This window comes from Theropithecus gelada, chromosome 8 (genome assembly GCF_003255815.1).
Source record: "Theropithecus gelada isolate Dixy chromosome 8, Tgel_1.0, whole genome shotgun sequence".
Classification (NCBI taxonomy): domain Eukaryota; kingdom Metazoa; phylum Chordata; class Mammalia; order Primates; family Cercopithecidae; genus Theropithecus; species Theropithecus gelada.
This window is the reverse complement of record NC_037676.1, coordinates 102,452,171-102,475,709: the sequence shown is the minus strand read 5'-3', so window position 1 is coordinate 102,475,709 and position 23,539 is coordinate 102,452,171. Positions and strand designations below refer to the sequence as shown.

The window sequence follows — 23,539 nt, the reverse complement described above, 5'->3', positions numbered from 1 at the left end:
TTTTTTTTTTTTTTTTTTTTTACAAAATATCATGGACAATATTTTGAATGTCAAAGACAGACATAGCTATTAATAAAGTTGGAATACATCTAATCTTTAAAATGCACATCAGGCTGGCCAACATGACATTCCACAACCATGGAATCCTTGAACAGAATAGCATGTAGGTGTGACCATTAATTCTACATCCCAAAGATCAGGTTAAAGACTTAAACATTTATCCAATAATTCAGTGTAAACCAATGCTCCCCTCCCCAGCCCTTGACTCAGGGTGTTGCTCTGTCCATCAGGCTGGAGTGCAGCAGCACGATTATGGCTCACTGTAGCCTCAAACTCTTGGGCTCAAGTGATCCTCCCATCTCAGCCTCCGGAGTCACTGCCTGTTCTTTTTATATCCTAAAAGTAGAACTGTTGACCTTAATGCATGATTACACCTGGGAAACTGCACTTGGCTTAATAGCCTGCTTATTCACTTTGCTTGGGGTTGATTTTGCCTTACAGAAAACAAAGTTTCCCTTCATGATTCTGAGATTTAAAAGAGAGTCAAACATTATATGAAAATACAGAAAGGCCTATACCTAGTAATAAATGAAAAACTGAACTCAAGATGATGTATGCGTATTGACAACAAGCAAAATGGCATACTCCATATCAAATGACACAGTGACACGGAGAGTGGTTTCCAATAAATTTATTTAATCAGAACTTCAGAGGGTTCTAGAAACCTGCATTTTTAACAAGGACTGCAGATGATTCTAGGTTTTGATTAAAAGTATGGTTTGGGGAAGCAACTTTACCCTTTATTGTGTGTCAGATTACATATACAATAAAACAAAAAGTAATGTAATGGAACAAAAAATTGCTTTATACAGAATATTAGTAGATACCCAAATACAATATGGTCTTAAAAATAAAATCATATGTATATATAGTTGTATTCCTAAGTACAGTAGTGCCCCCCTCATCCAAAGTTTCCCTTTCTGTGGTTTCAGTTACCTGTAGTCAACCACATTCTAAAATAGGTGAGTACTGTAAAAGAAGATATTTTGAGAGCAAGAGAGACCAACCACATTCACATAACTTTTATTATAGTATGTTATCATTGTCCTATTACATTGTTATTAATCTCTTGCTATGCTTAATTTATACATTATACTTTATCATATATATATCTCTCTCACATATATATCATAGTATATATAGAAAAAACAGTGTATAAAGGTTTGGTACTATCTGAGGTTTCAGGAGTTCACTGGGGGCCTTGGAATGTATCCCCCAAAGATAAGAGAGACTACTGTATGCAAAATCGAAATACAACAATCAGAAATGTTAAGACAGCAAATCCAAGTATAAGTGAAGACACTCCTCTGAATTCCCAGGTTTCATCGAGCATCAAAAACAACCACTGTATTAATTTTAGTTAAGGACAAAAACGGTACTTAAACATTATTAAAATTGAAGATTTCAGTCACTTTCTCTTTGCAATAAGCTGGTTATTTAACTTAAAATACAAAAAAGAATGGAATTCACTATTTACTATGATAACTGGTTTTTAAATAAACTAAAAACACTTTCAATTTTTATCACCACCTTTTCCATAAAATGTATCGAAAAACACTAAAGCAGGCCAGGCCCGGTGGCTCACACCTGTAATCCTAGCACTTTGGGAGGCCAAGGCGGGCAGATCATGAGGTCTGGAGATGGAGACCATCATGGCTAACACGGTGAAACCCCGTCTTTACTAAAAAATACAAAAAATTAGCCAGGCATGGTGGCGGGCACCTGTAGTCCCAGCAACTCGGGAGGCTGAGGCAGGAGAATGGCGTGAACCTGGGAGGCAGAGCTTGCAGTGAGCCGAGATCGCACCACTGTACTCCAGCCTGGGCGACAGAGTGAGACTCCGTCTCAAAAAAAAAAAAAAACACTAAAGCAATGTTAAAGGTGATAATCTGTCGATTTAAAAAAAAATGCGTTAGTTATAGCATAACAATTTACTCAGTATTTTCTTTTTCCACATAGGATCACACTATGTTGCCCAGGCTGGTCTTGAACTTCTGTAGCCTCCCAAAGTGCTAGGATTATAGGTGTGAGCCACCATGCTGGGCCTACTCTCAATGTTTGAACAATTTGTATGCTCAACTTTTTCCATTAGGTAGTATATGCAATATTTGTATTTCTTCTTGTGAACTTTAGCTTGTCCATAAAATCAAGCTCAAGAATGAATACTTATACAAATGTAGTCATGCATCCATAATGACGTTTTGGTCAAAGATGGATCACATATAAACAGTGGTCGCATAAGATGATGCTTCATTTTTGCTGTACCTTTTCTATGCTCAGATATACGAAAACATTGTATTACAACTATCTATAGTATTCAGTACAATAACACGCTGTACATGTGTGTAGCCTAGCAGCAATAAGCGATACCATATAGACTAGATGTGTATGTATAGTAGGATATACGGTCTAGGTTTCTGTAGGAATGATGAAATTGCTTAAGGACACAATTCTCAGAATGTATCCCTATCATTCATCTTTATCAACCCCAGCATTATTCACTTCCTCCTACCTTATATTTAGAAAGCACAGTTAAAAGGATACATCTTTTAGTCCTTTTCTTGTACATTATTCTGTATCCACATTCTCTGCATCTGATTGGATCCCTAGATTTTATTTCATTTTCTGTGTGACATTCTAGAATTTAAAAAAAAAAAAAAATTTACTCAATGCCTAAAAGGAAAATATTACAGACAAATTATCTTAACTACATTTTTCACCTAAGGCAATTCAAAACACTAAAATATACTCAATCTCAAGGATGTGCTGCTATTATTAAATGTATTAGGTAGGAAAGAAAAGGGCTGTAGGCCATGCATATTTCCAGGAGAGAGAATGAAATCTCAATGAGTTTTGTTTTTTTCTGTTAGTAAATGGAAGACCAAGGACGAACCCAGGTCTACTGACCTCAAGGAGATTTTTTTTTTATGGTTGCTAAAGTGTTCTACTTTATAACTTTGAAGACCAGTAACTCATTTAAGCAAAGAATAAATGTAACAATTTCAAAAAAACTTAAATAAAATATTCTTACTTTATGTAAGTGTTACTCTTACCTCCACAGATATATATCATTGGTTGCTGCTTTGGAGGTTGAACGTCCTTCTGGGTGTCCATTGTTAGCCCCTGAAATTACAGACTCAAATACTGAATATCTCAAAAGGGCTTCTCACAAGTCCATCTGGGCCCATTTTTCTCAGGAAAAGCTAAAAAGATCCCAATTCCTAATCTGCTCCTTTCCCCAAATCCTATAGGTCTCAAGCACGAAATGCATACACACAAGTATTGAGCGTTTACCCGAAACTGGACATAATAACTACTCCATACATGATAGGCCATTATAATCTTCGTAACAATGCTCGGAGACATCACTCTTATTTTATAGATGAAGCGACCGATATTTAGACACGTTAATTTCCGCAGGATCACTCAGCTACTAAAAGTCAAAGGGATACAGATCTGACTGTAAAGCTCGCGTCTTCGTTTAACACAAGTTCTATTTTTCCCAAACTCTAGTAGAAGTTAGCCAAAAAAAAATTATATCCCTCAACAGGGGGACAGGCTAACCGAAGGGAAGAACAATGAAATAACTCCTATTGGCTAAACATCTAAACTAAAAGAAAATAGGGAAAAGAACGATGGCATGGACTGTATCCCCAGGCACTCTCAACTCTACCCCCATACCGGACCTTTTTACCCCAGGTGTCTTTCCAGTTTTGGCCCAGATATCCACCACAAACCCCAATCCGCCAATTCGCTACCTACACAGCACGGAAAAACTTCCCACTCCGCGTTTCCAAATACAACCCTCTCGTCTAGGCGTCGAGACCAACTTCCGGCGCTGGTACATGACGCACAGTGGAGTCTCTCTCTCTCTCTCTGTCTCTCTCTCTCTTTCTCCCCGCCTCTTCCGCCCCAGGCGTGGCCCGAGAGTCCGGATTGCGCAAAGGCGGTAAAGCAGGGGTTTTCTGTTAGGTTTTACGGGTTTAAGTGCCTGTTTGGTCCCCAGCTATTTTAATTTTGCAGGAAAGCACAGCATTGTAACAGTTATGCAAGTACAAGGCGGTGTGTGTTTCTGACTAATGTAGTGGTACAAAGTAACACTTTTCCAGAAGCGTAGAGGGTTAGGAGAAAAACCGAGATGACACTTTTCATGAAGTACTAGGCTAGCCGTTATTCGGACGAACGTAATAGAATCGACTACACCAATGATTTTCACGTGGAAAACACTTTTCCACATTGTTTTTAAAAATGGATACCTGTAGTGTGGCAGTGGGGCAGCTGCCGCTTATCCTTCTCTTGATTTTGTTTTTGCTTTCTGGCCCTTTCTCTTACAGGCTACTGAGAGGTGACAACGTGCCAGCAGCCCTCGCTCGCTCTCCGCGCCTCCTCGGCCTCTGCGTCCGCTCTGGCCACGCTGGAAGTGCCCTTCAGCACGCGGCTGCGCTGTGGGGGCCCCTCTCTGGGGCTGGCCGAGGCCGGAGCCGGCTCCGTCTGCTCACTGGGAGGTGAGGGAGAGGCGCGGGCGGGAGCCGGGGCTGCGCGGGGCGCTCGCGGTCCGGCGCAGTTTCCGGGCGGGCGCGGCCTGCCGGCGCCTGTTAGGCTTGATCTGGGGAAGTGCCCCCTCTAGGCTGCCCGAGTGCCCGGGACTAGGTGCTGCAAAGTCCCGCGGCCAGTGCCAGTGAGAAGTGAAGCCGCCTGGGCTTCTGGGACGAGTGGGGACTTGGAGAACTTTTCTGTATGGCTAAAGGATTGTAAACACACCAATCAGCACTCTGTGTCTAGCTAAAGGTTTGTAAACGCACCAATCAGCGCTCTATGTCTAGCTAATCCGGTGGGGACTTTGAGAACTTTTCTGTCTAGCTAAAGGACTGTAAACGCATCAATCAGTGTTCTGTGTCTAGCTAAAGGTTTGTAAATGCACCAATCAGCACTCTAAAATGGACCAATCAGCAGGATGTGGGTGGGGCTAGATAAGGGAATAAAAGGCCAGCGGAGCCGGCAGAGGCAACCTGGTTGGTGACCCTTAGCATGCTGGAGAAGCTTTGTTCTTTTGCTCTTGGCAATAAACGTTAATGCTGCTCACTGGGTCCCAGCTGCCTTTATGAGCTGTAACACTCACTGCAAAGGTCTGCAGCTTCACTCCTGAAGCCAGTGAGACCACAAACCCACCAGAAGGGATGAGTAACTCCAGACAGGAGGAACAAACAACTCCAGATGGGCCACCTTTGTGAACTGTAACACCACAAAGGTCTGCAGCTTTACTCCTGAGGCCAGTGAGACCATGAAGGAACCAACGACTGGAAGGAACGAACAACTCGAGACGCACTGTCTTTAAGAACTGTAACACTCACTGCCAGGGTCCAAGGCTTCATTCTGAAAGTCAGCGAGACCAAGAACCGACCAATTCTGGACACACTACTGTTACATCCTTTGCCGAATCCGTTTACTTGTTTTAGAGCAAAGGCTAGCGTGATGGTAGCTACATGAACAACTCCCACTTAAATCTGAGAGATTTTGGTAGCTTTTGTTGTCTACTCTCCCTCCTTCCGTCCTATGTATTCCACCACAGAACAACAAAACACCCTGCTCAGTGGAGGTGTGTTCTTTCACATACCAAAATTTCAATATGATGGATCAGTTGGGTTCAGAACGTTTATGTTGGTTTCCCTTTTTTGCAGAAGATATTTTACTTAGTAGGGTGAAGAAAATGAAGCTACCTAAAAAAATTTAAAAAACAACTTGTTAATAACTATTTTAAAGTTAATGAAAGAAGTAGGCACTCTTTCCCCCAACACGCAATATGTCTGATATTTTATTAAGCAGGTTATACTCCTTTCGGGCTCTCTATCCAGAAATCTGAGAGCTTTGAGCTTCAGCTTTCACTTCCAGAAGTTCAAACTCCTTCTGTTGCATCTCCCCAGACCAGCTTGAGAGATTTAAGTTGATCTTTCCCAGGAAGATGCCATTTAAAAACCTTTCAGGGAAACAAGTAGTTCCTGGCTTCTTTCTTCACAGACAGGCTTACAGAGCATAAATATTTTAACCATTAGTACTGTTACAAAGTACCTTTCCTCTTAACCAAAGAGGTGATCTAACAGAAGAGGCACAATAGGCTTCCCTTTAAGAACTATTAGATGGAACCATTGTTAACCTAAGAGAGATGACAGAGTGTTCCCAAAAGTCATACTTTCATATTTACAAGCTACCTTGTATTCTAACTCTCCAGCTGAAATATCAAGATAATTCTGGTGCAGAACAATTATGGAGATCAAAATGGATCAACATAGGTAGAATACAAATGGGTCCTGGGGCCCTACAAAAGGGCAAGGTAATGACAAGTCATAGCAAGAAGATTCAGAATTTCAACAAGAATTTATGTTGGTGCTAGTTCCCAATCCAACATGCTCTTTTCTATCAGCAGAGACTGGTAGTTTTAGGATCACTTGAGAGTATGGTCAGTGTAAGCTACCCTATTATCAATGATAGCATTAACTAACTTTTTCTGAGCATGTACTACATGCCAGACATCATTGTATTGCTCTGTTCTAATGGGGGTAGTTGTTTTGCCATCCTGGACAAGAGTGCTTTTTAACTCTTTATTCAGAAGGTTATGGAGATGCAAGTTGCTGGTTTTTTTCCCTGAATCTCTGTGTTTCCTTTTTCCTTGATTATATTCACTTAAATATGTCCAGAGAGCTTGAATATCATGGTAATTTGGGAAATCTCCCATTATGTTTTATTGGATGGTCCCAAAAAGAAGCATCAGACTTTGTGGTAAGCAGATGGCTTTTAGAGTTCTGAAGTCAATGATAGTGTGACACCCAATGCAAGAAAGGAAAGCAAAGGGCTGGGCATGGTGGCTCATGCCTGTAATCTCAGCACTTTGGGAAGCCAAGGTGGGCACATTGCTTCAGGTCAGGAGTTCAAAACCAGCCTGGCCAACATGGTGAAACCCTGTCTCTACTAAAAATACAAAAAATTAGCCAGACATGGTGGCGTGCACGTGTAATCTCAGCTACTCGGAAGGCTGAGTTGCAAGAATCACTTGAACCTGGGAGGCGGAGGTTGCAGTGAGTTGAGATTGTCCCACTGCACTCCAGTTTGGGTGACAACGCGAGACTCTGTCAAAAAAAAAAAAAAAAAAAAGGAAGCAAAAAGGCAAAAAGACTGTGGTGAGCAAAGAATATGAAATTACAGCTCAGTGGCTTAAATCCGGAGTATGTAAGTAAAGCTCAGGCAAACTACATGTAACTAGGTGTCCTTTTGCCTGTTTTTAAAGGTGGGGAGAGGTGACAATGATTCTTCCTTGAACAATATAAAGGAGATATGATATGGTCTTTTAATCCTCAGTCATAATAAAATATCTCAAGAAAAATTAATTAACTGGAGAAAAAAGAAAAGGGCAAAGTTTAAATGGTTTTGGAGTTATGTGGATTTTATTTAACCATAGGCAAAATTCCCTGCCCTGTTTACATTGGGATGGAGATGGGGAGCAGACATTAAACAAAAATGAGTAGATAATATGGGATTTTAGAAGATAATAAACTACACAGAGAAAATTCAGTAGAATTCTGCAGAATTGCAAATGTGGGGCAGGAAAGGGTAAAATGGCTGTAGTAGAGATTTGTTTGAAGAGCTAGAGAGGGTACTATTCACTCTACCAGTGAGTGTGAGGGTAGGCTTCAGAGAGGTGCTGTCTTGAAGAATGTGTAATTCATTAATTCTTTACAGTCCTACAAGTACCTCAAACTTAACCTCACACTAAATGCATCTTATTTTCTCTCAAGCCTATACTCTTCATTCCCTCACTCCTTGCCCCATGCAGTTGATTCTGCCAACTGAATATGTCACATCTTGGTTCTGCTCCACCCCTACTGCCTTCTGGAGAAATGCAGTAGCTTCCTACTGGTCTCCTGGCAGCCACCCTTGCCTCTCTTCATTCTGTCCTCCATTCTGCCACCGGAGTGGACTTTCTAAAAATGCTCTTCAAACTCTTAACATGCATCTAGAACTTTCCAAGACTTAGCTTCTTCACTTCTCAGGAATTTTCTCTAATCCTTTCCTCCAACAACTCTTAGTTTCTGCATATAACAAATTATTTGCGGTTTCTCCATGTGCCTAATTGCTCTTGCACATTTTGAGTTTGAAATTTTCCTGCCCTTGCACATTTTAAGTTAGGAATTTCCTGTTGTCTGCCTTTTAAATTGCCACTTGAAAATCAAAATCTATCTCATGCACTCTGTTCTCCAGTAGGGTTAGCTGGTTTTTCTTTGTGCTGCTACTGTTCCTCTGTTGCAGCACTTGCTCTATACCAATGAGCTCCTCAACAGCAATAACTGTGGCTGTGTCAGCTTTGTATTCCCAGTACATAGCCCAGTAATTGGCACATAGTTGGAAATTAACCGTTAGTGGACGGGCACAGTGGCTCACGCCTGTAATCTCAGCACTTTGGGAGGCTGAGGCGGTGGATCAACTGAGGTCAGGAGTTCGAGACCAGACTGGCCAACCTGGCAAAACTCTGTCTCTACTAAAAATACAAAAATTAGCTAGGCTTGGTGGTGGGCGCCTGTAATCCCAGCTACTCGGGAGGCTGAGGCAGGAGAATCGTTTGAACCTGGGAGGTGGAGTTTGCAGTGAGCCAAAATCGCGCCACCGCACTCCAGCCTGGGTGACAGAGCAAGACCCTGTCTCATAATAATAATAATATTAGTTTGATTTTGGATGACTAAGGAACATCCAGATGGAGAAATGTCCAGTCAGAGAAGAGTGGTGGCAGTGCCTGTTACTGGCTTAAAAGTGATGGTTGAAGTTCTGAATAAGAATTACATAAGCATGGGATGATAAACTAATAAAAATGCTGAGGTAGGACCTCTCATTTAGGGAGTAGGCCAAGAAAAGAAGCCAGAAAAAGGAGACTAGGAAGAAGCAGCCAAGAGCAGCAGGAGTATCCCTGGCATATAATAGATGCCCAGTAAATATTTATTGAATGAAAAAATTAGGGTTTAAAAAATTTATTTGGCATCGAGAGTACTTGGGAGTTCATGATGCCCAAAAAGGGATGTTTGTAAATAACGAACACTTTTCAGTCTGGTTTTTATTAATAGATTTTTTTTTAATCTTTTTTTTTTGAGACGGAGGTCTCACTATGTTTCCCAGGCTGGTCTCGAATTCCTTGGTTCAAGTGATCCTCTCATGTGTGCCTCTCAAACTGCTGGGATTACAGACGTGAGCCACCAGGCCCGGCTCAGCTTTTTTATCACAAAATCTGTATATATTCATTGTTGAAACACGAGAAGAAAACACAGATAAAAAGACACAACTAAAAAGCAAGCATAATCCTGTACAAAGGTACCGTATCCAAGTTATTCATACCTTTCAGACCTCATCCCGTGTATATCCATATTTTTAACCTAAAAGGGGTCAGTTTGTAACTTGCTTTTTACATTTGACAGTTTGGAGAAACATTTCCAGGCGAACATTCTCATACATGATTTCTAATGGCATCCCACTGTAGGCCACGTTAGCCTTCCTAAATACGGTAATGCTTCCCAATGTGGGAATGGGGAGAGGCAGAGCCTTTCTGACTCGCCTTGGGGCGGATGCAGGGGTGAGCAAGAGAGGGGGCGCGCCTTCCGCTCAGGCGAGGACCGAGGCCTGCGGGCGGCCGGGCGGGGGCGCTGCGGAGCCGGAGGAAGGGGCGGGGCGACGCGGGGCGGGGCTGCGTGTAGCGGTTACTCCGGGCGGGCCGTTCAAACCCGAGGAGTGAAAGGCGGCGGCCCCAAGCGAAGCTGGCGTGGGGGTTGCCATAGTCCGCATCCCAGGGGGCGAGGCCGGGGCTCCTCCCCGGCGCATCCAGCGGCGGCTGCCCGGCTCGCCTCCCACCTGTCCGCTTCGGCGCTTCGCCGGACCCCACGGCCTCCAGGCGGGCGGCGAGGGGACCCCAGGCGAGTGCCCGTTAGCGGGTCTCCCGGCGGCCCCGGCCCCGCGCCCCTCTGTGTCTTCCAGGTGGTAGGCCTACGGAAGCGCGCGGCAGCCCTCACTCCTCCGCTCCTGGTGACGCCAGCCCATCCGCTGCCGCCCTTGGCTTTCTGGGCCTAGCGGATCTTTGACGCCCTGCTGAGACCGTTACCCACCCGCCCGCCATAGCTCCTCGGGGGAGTCAGTGCCAGGCTGCAGCACACACTGCCTTTTCAGGAACCCGAATTTGGGGAGTTTACTCATGTCTAAGTGCAGCTGGAGAAAACAAGGATATTACGATAACTATTTTCTGGAGGGCTGAGGGAAATTCAAAATGATTTAGACCTTATCAAATGTTAGGAATAATCCCTGCGGCGTGCACACTGTGTACCCTTCGACTTTGAGCAGTCATGGTGCTGCCGCACCTTTCAATTAATTGTGCAAACGAAAGTTTTCCTGTTTGAGTGGCATTATTTTGGCATGAATTTTAAAGACAAAGAATTTCTTGTTTGGAAGCTACGTAACTTTGTCATCTAAGAGCTCAAGATTTACTGATGGTAAGAGTTTCCACTTTAACAAATGAAGGACATTTGGGTTTAATGTAAGTATTTCATTCTCTGATTTGATAGGTGCTTTTATTTTTATTTATTTATTTATTTTTAAGACGGATTCTGTCTGTTGCCCAGGCTGGAGTGCAGTGGCGCGATCTCAGCTCACAGCAAGCTCCGCCTCCCGGGTTCACGCCATTCTCCTGCCTCAGCCTCCCGAGTAGTTGGGACTACAGGCGCCCGCCACCTCGCCCGGCTAGTTTTTTGTATTTTTAGTAGAGACGGGGTTTCACCATGTTAGCCAGGATAGTCTCCATCTCCAGACCTCGTGATCCGCCTGCCTCTGGCTCCTAGAGTGCTGGAATTACAGGCGTGAGCCACCGCGTCCGGCCGCTGCTTTTTTCTTTCTTTTTTTCTTGAAGAACTCTTTAGGGATAAATTGTCTCAGCCTTTTATCAGAAGCCTAGTTTTTTGAAATGAATATGGAAGAGGCTTGATTGAATTTATCCGTGAACTGTTGAGTCCGTAAAATACAACACACAGTCCTTGATTTTACATGAATAATTTTAAAATTCAGTTGGGAAGAACCACGTTTGAGACCAACATCTTGGGGTAGTAGAAAGATGAAAATGATAGCAGAGAAAGGACTTTGGAGGCAACTTTAAGTGTGTAGACGAACAGAAACAAATTGTGTTTTTGTTTGTTTGAAGAGATGGAGTCTCACTATGTTACCCAGGCTGGTCTCAAACTCCTGGACTCAAGCATTTCTCCCGCCGCGGCCTCCTAAAGTTCTGGGATTACAGGCGTGAGCCACCGGCCAGATTAGATTTTTGGATAACATTTTAGGGGAAGAGATGATATCTGCATTCCCCACTTTGTTTTTAACAGTTTGCCTCTTGAGTTTCCCAAATTCTAGCATTGTGAGACACCTAGTGGTGAAGTAGCAGTACAATTGCCATAACCTTCTAAAAGGACCGTGACCGGCCGGGTGCGGTGGGTCAAGCCTGTAATCCCAGTACTTTGGGAGGCCAAGGTGGGTGGATCACCTGACGTCAAGCGTGCGAGACCAACCTGGCCAACATGGCGAAAGCCCGTCTCTACTAAAAATACACAAATTAGCCGGGCGTGGTGGTGGGCACCTGTAATCCCAGCCAGTGGGGAGGCTGAGGCAGGAGAATTGGTTGAACCCTGGAGGCAGAGGCTGCAGTGAGGCGAAATCGCGCCATTGTACTCCAGCCTGGGCAACAAGAGACTCCCATCTCAAAAAATAATAATAATAAATAACTAAAAAATACAAAAATAAAAACAAAAGGACTGATCCAAATTGAGTGAAAAGTGTTATTTAGCAGAATTACTTTCAGAGAGGGAGAAAACAGTTCATGGGTGGAGGTGTAATTTGAATATGCATTCTAGTTTATTATTTGTAAAACAAAATTGTTTAAAAATAGAACAAAATTATAAAAAGCAGTTTGATAAATCTTGGCTTGTGGCCATATGCAGAAGTTAGCAGTGATCTGAGAGGATGTAGATCAGAAGGGGACATGTATGACATTTATCAAAAATGAGTATAGACTTAAAAGGTTAAAAAATACTTAGACTTTGTTTAGTAAAAATAATCTTTTAATGATCATCAAACCATAAAGAAATAATTTGTGTTTAGAGTAGCAATTTGCTTTTGTAACAAAGATCATTCACTCATATATTTGATTAAATTTAAGCATAAATAAATTACTGTCACATTACAGCCAACTAAATAGATCTTCCCAGGATCTTTTAATGGAGAAAAATTGTGCATTTGTCCTGGAGAAAACTTTGAAGGAATGACAGTCTTCTTCGTGTCCTTTGAATCATCTGGAAAAATATCGAAAACTATAATAAATTTTTTTTCTTAACACTATTTTTATCAAAACAAATTTGTTAGCTTTCTTTAAGATTTATTTCAGGTTTCTAAAAAGAAGGAATATGATGATACTGTTGAAAAGGTTAAAGAGTAAAATATTTCTTAGTGTCATTCCTTGCTCATGTAACTACTGAGTAACTGTTCTTTAAGTAATTGAGTTGCATTCTTTATTTGCAACTTCAAGAATATTTTAAATGGTGGTTTTCCCATAAATAGTTGCCTGTTAACTGTGAATTCAAGGCTGAAACTGGACCTTGCATCACAAAATATTTAGAAAGTGAGATATGAATAAGTACAACATGCCAAGTTTGAAATGGCCCTGTCTGTGGTGCAGTGGTGCATTATGGTTAGCTCAAGAAGAATGTGTTAGTAGTTTATTGATGAGCCAGAGTCTTTGTAAAGGCTTAAGTCTGGGAATTCACACCTTGTGAATGGTTATGGGGACTAGATTTCTACAACAGGTCTGTGTTACATATTTGAACATTACTCGAGTTGTTCAGCCTGATTGCAGGTGGATGTAGTGGCAGCACGCATTATTTGACACATTTCCCAAAGATGTTTAAAAAGTAGCATATAGTGTTTTCTGACTAGACTAATATAGGCTGGCACAAATAAGCTGGAATATTAAAATGAAAATTGTTTAGTTCTGTGAAAATCATAAGGTAATAATATCAAAGTAATGCTTCTAGGTTTTTTCTCTTTAGGGTAGTTCAGTAAAATATGTGTACGTGGTGCTTAGCCTATAGTTAATCAAGTGATCTTTGAATATTTATAAACTGAACATTTTGGCTTTTTGATGTCAACAACTCATTTTAAGTAGGATATACAACAGTTTTTTATGGAGTAGAATTTTTTTTTAAAGTAACTTTTCAAAAATTGTCTTACAATTTTCCATTATTATCTGTACTCATAACAAATAATGTATTTTGGTGTAAGCTGCCTGGATTCTCATTTCAAAGGCAGAATAACTTTGTTGTCACTTTGCAGAAACAGAGATTTTGAAGATGTCTCAAAAACACTCAGGTCAAGCTGGCACTGAAGCAGGAAATGGGGTGGACTCTCCTCCAATTGTCAACTCCAAGTACTCCACCTTCAGAGATTTTTGTTCCACATCTTCATTTCAAGATAGTGGCTACAATGAGTTAAAATCTTGTAGCTTTGATAATACAGATAAAGAATATCTTGGAAAGAAAGTAAAAGGCCCAACATTACTCCATGAGCACCCTGAAACTTCAGGCCTGGGCTTAACACATTCTTTAGAGTCTCCCACTCAAAAAAAGAAATTTATCTTGCCTAGGAAGGAAAATGATAAAACCCCAGAACTTTGTGAAACACCTAAAATCAGTGGGAAAAAATGTTTACCTCGCAGAAAGTTGCATGTATCTTTCTCTCTTCTAAAGGGGGACTTTGAATCACAAAATAGTGCTCTAAAAAGTAGTATAAGCCAAGTTCTCAACTTAGAAAAAAACATTCCAAGCAGTGCTTCAGGTTTTTCCAGGGCAAATAATTTTAGCCCTTTAGTTACTAGCACTTTAAAAACAGAAGAAGTGACTTCATGCAGTCAAAAATTGAGGCTTAATTTTTCTCAGCAAAAGACTTCCACAATTGATGATTCCAAAGATGATTGTAGCCTATTTGAAGTTGAATGTATATCTCCAATTCAGGGCAATGATTTTAAAGACTCTATCACGCATGACTTTAGTGATAGCAGTTTATGCATTAATGATGAGAATGCATGTCCAGAGCTCCTGGGCTCCTCTGTTAGTGGAACAACTTGTGGAACAGATGAGGACATATTTGTGACTCCGATAAGTAATCTTGTGGCAAACATTAGATTTAATGCAAGTCAAATACTTTCTCCTTCACCTGAAGTGAGAGGCAATATTTCAACGCCTGAAGACAGTGGTTTTAACTCACTTAGCTTGGAGAAATCAGAAGATTCCCTCTCTGACCAGGAGGGTTCTTTTCAAGAACTACTTCAGAAACATAAGGGGACTCCCAAAGTGGGGGACACCATAAGAAAGACAAGACATCTTGGAAGGTCGAGAAGACTGTCCACCCTTCGGGAGCAAAGCTCGCAGTCAGAGACAGAAGAGGAAAAGCAGATTGTCTACCCTGACTCTGAAAAAAGAGCAGCAGCTGCTTCTGCCATCTCAGAGGGTCAGCTGAGTGGTGATGAGAGTGGGGATTTGACCTTTAGCTTAAAGAATTTATCGAAGACCCCAGCCTTGCAATTGGTGCATGAGCTGTTCATGAAAAGCAAAAGAAAAAGATTCCAGGAAAATAGTGGACATGAATTCTTAGAGCAAGGGAATGGGGATAAAATAGCTGTGCTACAGTGTATACTTGCAGGACTGATTGGCAAGAAAATGGGTATAGAAAAACTGGACATCTTAACAGAATTAAAATACAGAAATTTAAAGCATATTCTTGCTATGGTTTTAGATTCCTTGACTACAGAGAGCCTATGCAGGTAAGAAGTAAGAGTTATTTATGAAATAAAACTTACCTTTTTTTAAGTTGGAAAGTTTTTCTGTGACTTGAGTGGTTGTCCTTTATTTTGTTTTATTATCTCTGTCTTGTTATCTTATATCAAAGGTAGTTTAAGTGAACTTCCCAGCAAAGCTAACTAGTACAGATCCTTCTGTTTTTTTTTGTTTTTTGGGTTTTTTTTGAGATAGAGTCTTGCTCTGTCGCCCAGGCTCGAGTGCAGTGGTATGATCTCAGCTCACTGCAAGCTCCGCCTCCCAGGTTCACGCCATTCTCCTGCCTCAGCCTCCCGAGCAGCTGGGACTACAGGTGCCCGCCACCATGCCCGGCTAATTTTTTGTATTTTTAGGAGGGATGGGATTTCACCATGTTAGCCAGGATGATCTCGATCTCCTGACCTTGTGATCCACCTGCCTCGGACTCCCAAAGTGCTGGGATTACAGGCATAAGCTACCACGCCCGGCCAATCCTTCTGTTTAAAAGCCTGCTTAAGTAGCAATAATATAGTCTTTTTTTCTGAATAAAGTTCTTATTACTGTCATTTGGAAAGAGAGTTGCTAAATGTTGAATTTTAAATTTTCAAGATGGCAAGCTCTATTCCATGTAAGTTGTTTAATGATTTAATAGTTCAGATCATATTGTCAGATTGCAAGTAGTATTAAAGTTATGACACTTTGTCAGAAATATTGTAATGCATTGTGGTGACTGAGAAATATACAAAGAATACCACTTAATTATTTAAGTTCTAGAATTTAAAAACAGTGGCTAGCTTTCATTTTAGGTTTTGATCTTTCCAGAGATCAGGGTAATATGGATTATTTCATTTTTATTGTTAACACAGCAGTGAAAGTTAATTACTTTGGGGAATTTCAAGAAATTAGAAACTGAAGAATTTGTTTTCACAGATGTTGCAGTAGATTGAATGCTGCTGCATAATAAAGAGAAAGACATTTCAGAATATTGAGGGTGGGAACTAGGGTTACAAAGACTAAAATGAGCCTCTGTTCATGCCAATTTGGGGGAGTTACAGGACAATCAGAAGACAAGACCCATGGGAATGCCATGGCAATGAAGGAGAGAAGTCATGTGGAACAGAATTTCTGCAAAGTGATATGGTTATGGAGGAACATGCAGGAAGTTAGCGAACCTCTTTCTTGACAGGTATATGTCAAGAGTTTTTTATAGGGTCCTTGGTTTTTTTGTTTTGTTTTGTTTTTAGTTTTTGTAGAGATGGGGTCTCACTGTGTTACCCAGGCTGGTCTGGAACTCCTGAGCTCAAGTGATCCTCCCACCTCGGCCTCCCAAAGTGCTGGGATTACAGGTGTGAGCCACTGCTTGTTCTGTCCTTGTTGTTTTTATGGCCACTACTTCTATCAAAGCCCTTCTTTATCTTTCCTCCACACATTAATTGTATGTTTATTGTAGAGAACTGTAGGATTTCTTACCTGGAAGTCTTCTAAGGTATCTAGTTCAATCACATGTTTCGCAGAGGAGGAAATAAGCCCCAGAGAAGTAACCTTCTGACAGCCACTCAAGGAGATAGGAATAGATCTAGGTCTATAATGAGCTCTTTGATTTCTAATCTAGTATTTTTCCATAAACTTTTATTAAGGTTTAAGGCTTTCTGAAATAGATTTGATCAAGAATGTATTTGGTATATCTTAAGTAGGATAATAAACAGATTAGTGCACCCATGTTGTATGCCTTTTAAAAATGTTCAAATGATAAACTTTTTAAAAAATTAAGGAGATGGCTGAGATACAGGATTTTAAAAATATTTTTAGTATGGATGGGGTCTTACCACATTGCCCAGGCTGGTCTCAAACTCCTGGGCTCTAGCAATCCTCCTGCCTTGGCCTCCCAAAGTGCTGGCGTCACAGGTCTGAGCAACTGTGACCGGCCAGGAATGCTATTTTTATATGCTGGAGTATTTGCATCAATTAAAATTAAAATTGGGTGACACTTTTGGGTGCTTGCTTATGTGAGCAGTTGATTTTCAGTCATATTTCAACAATTGTCTCGCCTTCCCATCTCTCCAAAAGTACAGTATTGGTACTACAAAGTATGTAACTATGTTGGCAGTACTGTTCTTCCTGGTAACTTGTGAGTTGATGATCAGTTGCAGTATCTGTGGCAAATACCCAATTATGTAGTTCATTTCTTCCCTATTATTGGGTGACTTTATGTCTGTTCCTTTCCTTCCCTCTGATATAGGGCACATATATCAGCTTAGAGAGAGTCAATGGCAATTGAAGTGGCCATGGTAGCTGGAAGAATAGTAGTTTTGACAACTGGGACCCTCTGTAAGAAGTGACTTTTTTATTTCAATCTTTTCTGACCTTACTCCTTTTGATTTGTTAGAATAACAACAACAACAAAAAGACCAGATTAACAAAGTATTACTTTTTAATAATAATATTATCAAAGTTATTGATAAATCAGCAATCACTGGACAAAAATTGTGGTTTTAGCTGCTTCATTCTCATAAACTTTGGTTAATGAAGTAGGAACTCTGGTACGACCCATAATAGTATTTATAGTTGGCACTTAGTAATGCCAATGACGGATTAATTGTGCTTGTGTTTATGTAATCAAAATGACAGAGATAAACACAGGAATAGGAGAAATTGATGAAACCTCTTGTGTTATAGATGACAATCATTTCCTGTATCTCTTGTTCCAAATTTTTAATGTTACATTTGAAGTTAAATCCTCTTAATCAGTCTCCCAGTGGATTCATACTGGCTTTATATGACCATTTATAAAAGAGTAATCTATCTATATAATGCTGGCATATATTTTACATTTTAATAGGAATTCTTTTATATGATGAATCAGTATGAAATAACAGTGTTGACTAAGTCATATTTTTAATCTAAATTTTTAGGTTTAGATTTACTGCCCAAAATCTTGAAAACAAATTTTTCTCATTAGTTAGCATACACAACAAAATGTTAATCCTATAGAATGTATGCAATATAAGGATGGATCTTTTTGTTGTAGTGTTTGGAAAGTAAGCAGAAATTGGCGTGAAATTGTTGTTCAAGATAAAAATGCAAATCGGAGGAGAAAATTGTATATCACACAACTGAAAACAGATTCTGAGGTAATGTATATAATACTTCTCTAAAATGGATTTGTATAAATACATAATAATCTCATGTTGCTAGACAACCTAATTTGGTTTTCCTGCTATCTTTTAATCTTTTCCATTTAACAAACATTTACTCATAAATTCTTTAGCTTTCCCAAACTCAATTTTCACCCAGTCTGTAAATGGAATAAACAACATAGCATCAAGAACATCTTTTTGGGCTTTGTTGCTGCTTACGTGTATGTGCTCTTAGCAACATTTGAATACCAATTATATGCTGGATCCTAATCATAATGAGATATGCTTATAGCATTTTTAATCCAGTCTTTCGAGTGGACATTACATGCTAGTGACTGTACCAGTACTCAGATTACAATGGTGAACATTTCTGATATGGTTCCTGCTCTTTTGGAGCACACACCCAAATAGGTGACTACAATCCAGGTATGTTAAAGGAAGCCCAGAGTTATTTAAAGGAGTTTTTGACTGATACTTGGGAATCAGGAGAAGTACGTCTCTACTGATACCTGAATGATGAGTTAGCAGTTAGCCAGGTGAACACAGAGAAGAGGGTTTTAGCAGAGAAAATAACATATGTACAAGCCTGGAGGTAAGTGAGCAAAGCAAATCAGTACCTGTGAAGCATCATAAACTTGCAGTCCCTTGACGATTTGAATTCTGGCTTTAAAATTACAAGAAAAGTCCTACAGAAGCTGATGGATTCCTGTCAGTCATGCTGTTTTGTGTAATAGGTATCTGATGACTCTAGCACCCATGTTTGATTATAGATTTAACTTTAGGCCAAAAAAAATTCTGAGAGTTCAATAATTCATTCCTGTTCTAGTGAAAAATATTTAATAACATACTATAAGTAAATTTCTAATTTGACTAAATATAATAATTGGAATGAAGCATGGCATAAACAAATATGAACATCTACATATAGATTGGCAGGTTTTTCATTACAGCGAACTATTAGGGACTGCTATTAACTAAAACTTTGACTTTCTTTTTTATTTTGAAGAAAAGCTTTACCTTTTCACCCTTTCAGAGCTCCTGGCTACTTCTGTAGCTACTGGCTCTGGGAGTTTATAATAGGGAAGATATTAATTGCCTTCTTAACATCTCTTTTTTGAATGCTGCCCTGTATACTAAGGACAGACTTAAAAAACAGTTGTTTAAGCATGCACTTATTAATATTTAAACATTTGGCTCCATATACTCCTTAACTCCTCTAAGGAAGAAGCATATGGTTGTGCTGGCAACCCTCCATGTAACTCCAGATAATGAAATATTCAATTCTCAAAAAAAAAAAAAAAAGAGAAATATTCTCATATTTGGCCAGGCACAGTGGCTCATGCCTATAATCTCAGCACTTTGGGAAGCCGAGGTTGGTGGATCACTTGACATCAGGAGTTCGAGACCAGCCTGACCAACATGGTGGAACCCCTGTCTCTACTAAAAATACAAAAATTAGCTGGGTGTGGTGGTGCAGGCTTGTAATCCCAGCTACTTGGGAGGCTGAGGCAGGAGGATCGCTTGAACCTGGGAGGTGGAGGTTGCAGTGAGCTGAGATCATGCCACTGCACTCCAGCCTGGGTGGCAGAGTTAAACTTTGTCTCAAAAAAAAAAAAAAGAAAAAGAAAAAATTCTATCCTCATACTCTGCAATCACTTTTTTAAAAACTCAGTTTCTTAAAGAACTATACTTTTCCTCCTTTCTTATGCTCTTTTTCTTATTTTGACTTGCTTTTTAAAATCTTTTCAAAGTAATACATGGTTTAAAAAGTCAAATTGGACTATCGTAACAAAATATACCATTATGCCTTCATACTCTTGATTCTTGTTCCATTAAGACAATCATTTTCAACACTTTCTTCTAGTATTTAGCTCCATATTTCTAAATGATTTTATTTCCTTGTCATTTCTTTACTATTTTCTATAGAAGGATTAGGTTCTCTAACCTCTCACTACTACTACCACTACCAACATAACCCCTCTCTGTCTCTGAATTCCTTTCTCTCTTTTCCTATCTTATGACTATAGTTACACCACCATTTGGGAATGAATCAGAATTAGGTGCTGATATTATAAAGATTGTATTGAGATTATTATAACTTTTTTCACAGCTTTAATATGTCGTACACTATGATTACACTTTCGTTCTTGTATAACTTTTTCCCTCCAGAGTTAATAATTGCCTAGTTTTCTGTCTCTCTCTTTTATTTATTTATTTTTGCTTAGTGTTTCTCTATACAGATCCCTGATTCATCTCCCATTATCCACCAGAACTGAAAGTCTCCTCTGTGTAAGTCCAAACAAATCAGGTATTCTACCTGTTCCTTCTTTTCCTCAGAGACATCCTTCCTGGGGCCCTTTGCTGTCCTATTCCAACATAGACTGGTTGCTTCCTACTTGAACTATTCCAATGTATTATTAACCAAAACAAAAAAAATTATACAAGAAAGTTATTTGATGGTTTTCTCCACTCTTTTGTTTACTTCTTGCCTACAGCTGCTTTTTCTACAACCGCAGAGTTGAGTAGCTGGAACTACATGGCCCACAAAGTCTAGACTATATATTATCTGGTCCTTTACAGGAAAGGTTTGCTGAACCAAACTTTAAAAAATGGAAAAGTAACCAGACATACAAACTTAGATGTAGAATTTAATTTAAACTTTTTCTTTTTATATTTATTTAACTTTTATATGTTAGGTGAGAAAAGGTCCTTTTTTTTTTTTTTTTCTAAAAAGGAATGGCCTAGGGAGAGAATTCTGATAGCAAAAAAAAAAAAAAAAAAACTCTTCAAAGCTTGTAAATCCGTGTGCAACAGAAAGCTATCCTGGAACTGTTTTGGTATTGCAATATTGATGCCTCTTGTCCTTTACCACAGGGGGCTGTGTTAAATGTCGAGGATGCTGCCACTCGGCTCCAGCTTTTAAATCGCTCAGCTTTAAGATCTGTGCAGGCACAGGCTAGGATACCTGGTTCTCAGAGAGAGCAAGGGTCAACATTATCTCCCTGGGGAGAAGTTTTGACACCTCTAGCAAGCTCTTCTGTTACTCACTTAAGTAGTAAACAGGAAGAATATGTTAAGGTGAGTATTTATTATATAATAAGTTATTAGAAATATTTACAGAGTTTGAAATAAAGTGCTCCTCTATATGAAACCAGAAGATTTAGTGTGTGTGCTTTCACTGCAGGTTGCCAAAACACTTTTTATTGATGAAGCATTAAAACCTTGCCCAAGGTGCCAGTCCCCTGCTAAATACCAGCCATATAAGAAAAGGGGACTGTGTAGCCGCACAGCCTGTGGTTTTGACTTTTGTGTGTTATGTTTGTGTGCTTATCATGGGTCTGAAGAATGTAGTAGAGGAGCAGCAAAGCCAAGAAATAGAAAAGATGCTCTCCCAGGAAGTGCCCAGAGTAAGCGGAATTTAAAACGCCTCTGAAGAGACTAAATATAGAAGCACTCCCCATGCAGTGTTCTATTTATCTGACTTAAAATTATGAATATTTTGAATACATGCAAATCTTCCCATTAATGACAGGTGATGATTTATTTCCTATTTTGTATATATTATAATCCATGGCATTGTATGTTTTCTTTAAAGTTCGTTTTGAAAAAACTTTATTTTACTATGTCATTTTACCCATTTTAATAACTTGGTGTTTTAAATAAAGAATTTTCATTGTTGTTATATGTATGTATTTTATTGTTTTATATAACATTTTAAATTTGTGCATTTCATCACTCTGTGTTGAAATGTTCTTCAATAATTTTTTAAAAAATAGTTTTTCAAATAGTATTAAAGATTTTGAACTCGAGACAGATGGCCTTATAGATTTGGAAAATGAGTACTTGACTGAAATGAAATATAAATAAAATATTTTCAGAAGTTCTGTCGAATTTATTCTATAATTTCAGTCTCTGGTTAAGTAAAATTTACTGAATATTAATAACTAGGAAGACATAAAGAGTAACTTATTAGAAGTATGTAGTTATTCATAATGGGAGTCTTAGTTAATATACCCTTATAAGTAACACATTTCAAATAAGAACTTTAAAAAATTCTAGAACTATAGGCACAGATTTCATTTATTTAATCTAATCTGGATATTCTGACAAATTTGGGCTGCTTGGAAAAGACAGATTTAAGTAAGAAGGTTTACTAAGTTATTTATAAAGTACTTTAAAAAGTACTTAAATGATTTATAAATCATTTCCAAAAATGATTTGAGTTTGCATGTTCTGTTTATAGAACAGCAGCAAGAAAGAGATAAGTTTTTGTTTTGTTTTGTTTTGTTTTGAGGCATGGTCTAGCTCTGTCTTCTCAGGCTGGAGTGCAGTGGCATGATCTCATGGGATCTCGGCTCACTGTACACTCCGCCTCCCAGATTCAAGTGATTCTCCTGCCTCAGCCTCCAGAGTAGCTGGGATTATAGGCGCGCACCATCATGCCCGTCTAATTTTTGTGTTTTTAGTGGAGATGGGATTTCACCATGTTGACCAGACTGGTCTTGAACTCCTGACCACAAGTGATCCACCCGCGTCGGCCTCCCAAAGTGCTGGGAGTACAGGCATGAGCTACCGCGCTGGGCTAAGAAAGAGATAAGTTCTACTGTTGAACAAATTACTAATACCAGGGGAAAATTTGAAGATAGTTTCATAATTTTTTTGTTTGTGTATGGGTAACTGATATATATACATGTCTGTGTTCACAATCTATGCATGGATTTAAATGTAGCTCTTACATGTTTTTTTAACAAAGCAATTTGAAGTATGAGTTAGATATAGGCATATGTGAGGGAAATCTGCCTGAAATTTTAACTTGTTACTTAACTTGCTATAAAATTTAGATTAGCTGCTAAATATTAAATTTTCATCTATATCCTTTCTAATTCCACAAAGGGTTTTTGGAGGCTAAATTATATTTATGTAAATTATATTTATTCATAAATTTTCTGAGACATCTTTCACATCAGGATCAACTTACTAATTAATGTTCTTCACTTAGTCTTAACTTTTTTCTCTATAAGAGAAGTTTCTTTGTTTTTAGGAAATTTATTTCAGTCTTGATTCTCTTAATTTATGAAGTTGATTCTTTAATTAATTTAATTATTTAATTTATTTAAGCCCTCTCTTTCTTTTTTTTTTTGAAATGGAGCCTCACTGTGTCACCCAGGCTGGAGTGCAGTGATATGATCTCAGCTCACTGCAACCTCCGCCTCCTGGGTTCAAGCAATTCTCCTGCCTCAGCCTCCTGAGTAGCTAGGATTACAGGTGCCTGCCACCATGCCTGGCTAATTTTTGTATTTTTAGTAGAGATGGGGTTTCACCATGTTGGGCAGTCTGGTCACAAACTCCTGACCTCAAGTGATCTGCCTGCATTGGCCTCCCAAAATGCTGGGATTACAAGTGTGAGCCACTGCACCTGACCTAAGCCCTCTCTTTCTGTGGCTCAGATCAAACCATATCTTCATTTGTCAT

General features: G+C 39.5%; 2 protein-coding genes across 3 annotated transcripts; one reads left to right on the top strand and one right to left on the bottom strand.

The window, feature by feature from the left end:
• Positions 1-674: 674 nt before the first annotated feature.
• Positions 675-3,918, bottom strand: POLR2K (RNA polymerase II subunit K). Of its 2 annotated transcripts, none has more exons than XM_025394775.1 (4): positions 3,819-3,918; positions 3,114-3,183; positions 2,605-2,697; positions 675-1,405 (listed from the first exon to the last, which is right to left on the bottom strand). In XM_025394775.1, the coding sequence occupies exons 2-4, from the start codon at positions 3,172-3,174 to the stop codon at positions 1,383-1,385; spliced, it is 177 nt and encodes a 58-aa protein (XP_025250560.1). In that variant the 5' UTR covers positions 3,175-3,183; positions 3,819-3,918; the 3' UTR covers positions 675-1,382. The 2 variants fall into 2 exon arrangements, with proteins under 2 accessions (XP_025250560.1, XP_025250561.1); XM_025394776.1 differs by having other exon boundaries at positions 3,823-3,906.
• On the top strand, positions 3,696-21,874 carry FBXO43 (F-box protein 43). The gene is given in 9 exon segments (XM_025394336.1): positions 3,696-4,009; positions 4,395-4,565; positions 9,844-10,065; positions 10,511-10,530; positions 10,533-10,574; positions 13,453-14,938; positions 17,959-18,061; positions 20,942-21,145; positions 21,252-21,874. Coding segments are annotated over 9 exon segments (2,811 nt in total). The 3' UTR covers positions 21,501-21,874.
• Positions 21,875-23,539: the final 1,665 nt, after the last annotated feature.